The sequence below is a fragment of the Bison bison genome, unplaced genomic scaffold, assembly GCF_000754665.1.
Source record: "Bison bison bison isolate TAMUID 2011002044 unplaced genomic scaffold, Bison_UMD1.0 scf7180017864468, whole genome shotgun sequence".
Lineage (NCBI taxonomy): Eukaryota > Metazoa > Chordata > Mammalia > Artiodactyla > Bovidae > Bison > Bison bison.
The window spans coordinates 1,049,435-1,053,276 of record NW_011495029.1 but is presented as its reverse complement, the minus strand read 5'-3'; the positions used below and the strand labels follow the sequence as shown (position 1 = coordinate 1,053,276).

The following is a 3,842-nucleotide window of genomic DNA, read 5'->3' as shown; positions in this document are numbered from 1 at the left end:
ACTGGGCCGCTCGCCTGATATGCTGAGGATGGACTCGATGTTAGAGGCAAGGAGGACCAAATGGGGTTCCCCAAAGTTTTTGAGTAACCTGGGATTTTGTGAGATGTCTAGGGCAGCTGTGGGGACAGGGGACTGGGGAAAGGCTGGGGGAACGAACTTGCCGGCTGGGAAGGAACCAGTGAAGGGTCACTGATCCAAACATCCTGCTGGTAGCAGCCAGCAGGGCGGCTTTGACCTTGGCTCCCAGGTGGGTGGTGATTCTAAGGGGCTCTGGAGGGCCTGTCAAGGATCGTGTGCACCCTATGGGGAGAATTTGGAGGGCTTTAGGTGGAAAAGGCCATGTGCCCTGAACAGATTTGTTTCTGGATCACTTTAGCTGCCCTGGGGCTTGACTGAGATGAGGAGGAAGGGAGAGATGCTCACAAAGGGAAGCAGGGCAGGTGGGGTTGGCATAAAGCCCGGGCTTAGGACAGTAATGCTGCATGGGCACCCTCCTGAGGCCAGCTCTGAGGGGGTCCCTCTTTTTCTTCAAAGAGAGCTGCTTTTTCCTACAAAACAGTGGAACCACACCTGTGAGCTGCAGCCAGTGAGGCCAGGATCCTGGGCATGCAACCTGGTCCTGGGACATTCTCCAGAAGTGAGTAGCCAGAGCTGGGAGGGGCAGCCGGGGCGGGGGGAGGTGCAGAGGAGCTTCTTTCTGGTGGAGGTCCCAGCACACCCAGTGGTCAGGGCTGCGGCAGAGTGGGCTTCCTAGGCTGGGGAGGCAGGAGGAAGGAGGCAGCATCCAGGGAGAGCAGATGACTGACCCAGGGGCGGAGGGATCCAAGGTTATTGAGGTGTCAGCCACTCAGCTCTGCTCCTGCCTACTGTCTGCTTTTAAAAATTAAGGTTTATTGGCACAAAGCCACACCCGTTTGCTCTCTTATTTTTTTATGGCTGATTTTGCAGGACAGCAACAATGGCAACACTGAATAGTCGTGACAGAGATCACATGACCTGCAGCGTCAAAAATATTAACTATCTGACCCTTTTCATAAAGTTTGCTGAGCCGTGCCTTAGATGGAGGATCTCAGGGAAAGGGTCCAGCTTATTACAGCTGTGGTTTCCCCTGCCATCCACATCCCAGCAGCCTCTCCGTCCCCATACCAGCTACTGGCAGTTACATCCCCAGCCTCCTTCCCTTGCAGGCTCAGAAACTGACCGTAGTGGATGTCATGAAATTGACGGTGATGTGCTCTGAAGGCGGGAAGTGGAGGAGGATAATGACCCAGGATATCAAGCCCTTTGATTACAGTGAGTGAGGACTCCAGGTAGAGCTGGTGTGGGTGGGCAGCCACCTCCCTCCCTGTCTCCCTCTCTAGTTTCTACTCTCTCCCCATCAGCTTCCACATCCCCATCTGAGCAACTCACTGCCCACTGAACTTGGGATGAAGTCCCGGACACTTACCCTAGTGTTCAAGGCCACTTGGCCTGGCTTCCTTCTCCAGATGCCTCCTCTTGTGGCTTATATACCTGCCACACCAAGGGCCAGCTCTCCAGGCTCAACTTGCCCTTCCATGCCTCTAAATACTCACACACCATGGACCCACTGCTTGAAAGGCTCTTGTCACCCCAAAAATTGCCACTCACGCTTCAAGTTCAGTGAGGAGTCACCTCCTCCAGGAGGCCTTCCCAGACTCCTGGGGCCCTTGGTACCTCCTCTTTCAGGGTGGTTTATGTCCTGGGTCTTTTCTGCCTGATAATGGGTCTGTCTCCCTCATTGGGGCTGTGAGTTTCCTGAGGGCAGAGCTTCTGCCATCCTTACATCTCTGTTCTGAATACTCAGCATCAGGGCTGATCTGGGTGGTGCTGGGGGAAGGTTGGTGAATGACTAAGTGGCTTCCCCCACCTCTAGCCTATCCCCGCTTCCATCTCCAACCTTGGAGGTCATCTCTAGGAAAGAGATGGGAACATAGAGTGAGATCCAGGGTTCTAAACACAACCCTACTTTAACTGAGTGTAATCTGACTGGCAGGTCATTTAACATGTCTGAGCCTCACTTTCCTCACCTGTAAAGTGGGGATAACCAGTTACCTGCTGACTATAGTTGCTGTAGGGCTTCTGTGATGGCTCAGAGGTAAGGAATCCATCTGCAATGCAGCAGACGTGGGTTTGATTCCTGGATCAGGAAAATCCCCTGGAAAAGGAGATGGCAATTCACTCCAGTACTCTCGCCTGGGGCATTCCACTGACAGAGGAACCTGGTGGGCTACAGTCCTTGGGGTCGAAAAGAGACACGACTTAGCGACTAAAGAACAACCACAACACCATGGTTGCTTAGGAATCTATAAGCCAAGACAGAGAAATATCACAATAAACATTTGCTTATTTTTATTTGTGGAGTTCTATAGAATCTCAGAAGTATAAAAATTTAGATCAATTGAACTTCAGAATCATACAATCTTAGTATCATACAAGATTGCTGAAGTAGAATTAAATTAAATAAATGAGATGATCCAGGTAAATCTGAGTGCAGAGAAAGGCTGCCTTGATTCATTCATTCTGCAGATATCTAATCAAGTGCCCACCACTTGCTGGGTAACATTCCAGGCACCAAGGATACTCCAGAGACCAAGTCCTTGCCCTCAGAGAGCTCAGTCTGGTGGGGCAGACAGAAAACGAATAAAGAATCAGAAGTAGATATTTAATATATCAGATGATGATAAGTACTAGGGAGAAAAATGAAACAAGCGACGGGGACAGAGAGTGGTGGGTGGTTGGGGTAAGCGTCTCTGAATGGTGATATTTGAGCAGGGACATGCCGATCCCTGGGAAAAGAGAGCACCAGGAGGGAGGAACAGCAGGTACAAAGGTGGAGGTGGGAGCTCGGCATGTGGCATCCCCCAAGCTTGTTCTCTCTGCCTTTGTCTCTCTCCTGTCTCCAGTTCGTCTGGTTCCACCCCACTCACTCCAGGTCGTCCGCATAGAGACCCATAGGTGCAACATAACCTGGACCGTCTCCCAGGTATCCCACTACATCCAAAACGACGTGGAGTTTGAGGCCCGGTTAAGGTACACCGACCACAGCTGGGAGGTGAGTGCCTGGCTCCGTCGCACCTGCCCTGACTCCTCCCTGTCCTGGTCACCCTATCCATCCTTCATCTCAGCAAAGCTACAGAAGCCTCTAATCAAACCCTGCTGCTCCTTGGAACTGCCCCCGCACACCATCCCTCTGATGTCCCCTGACACCCCAGGGGTCCTGCCAGTGGCAATTTCTAGGCAAGATTTACAAAGCTAAGAGGCAGCAGACTCCCCCTCTGAAGATTTCAGAGGCCCTGGGCAGCCACCGTGCCCTCTTCAAATCCAGTGTGGTCTAAGCCACGGAGGTTGATCACTTATTCATTCACTTACCCATTCCTTTATTCACTCATTCACTCAACAAACATTCCCTGAGTACCTACTATGTGCTGCATGCTGGGGAGAGAATGAAGGGAGAGTCTGACAAGCTGCCTCTGAAGAAACTCACATGGGGGATAGGAACCAACTCTGCGATGTTTTTACATACTTTCATGAAATTTCCGGAGAAGGTAATGGCACCCCACTCCAGTACTCTTGCCTGGAAAATCCCATGGATGGAGGAGCCTGGTAGGCTGCAGTCCATGGGGTCGCGAAGAGTTGGACACGACTGAGCAACTTCACTTTCACTTTTCACTTTCATGCATTGGAGAAGGAAATGGCAACCCACTCCAGTGTTCTTATCTGGAGAATCCCAGGGATGGGGGAGCCTGATGGGCTGCCATCTATGGGGTCGCACAGAGTCGGACACGACTGAAGAGACTTAGCAGCAGCAGCAGCGTGAAATT

General features: G+C 51.7%; 1 protein-coding gene across 1 annotated transcript in view; it reads left to right on the top strand.

The window, feature by feature from the left end:
- The first annotated feature begins 6 nt into the window (after positions 1-6).
- IL2RB (interleukin 2 receptor, beta) overlaps positions 7-3,842 on the top strand; it is a 14,333-nt gene continuing 10,497 nt past the window's right edge. The window contains exons 1-3 of the mRNA XM_010860555.1: positions 7-637; positions 1,188-1,293; positions 2,925-3,073. Coding sequence (XP_010858857.1) covers positions 398-637; positions 1,188-1,293; positions 2,925-3,073 — 495 coding nt within the window. The 5' untranslated portion in view covers positions 7-397. The remainder of the gene's footprint in view (positions 638-1,187; positions 1,294-2,924; positions 3,074-3,842) is intronic.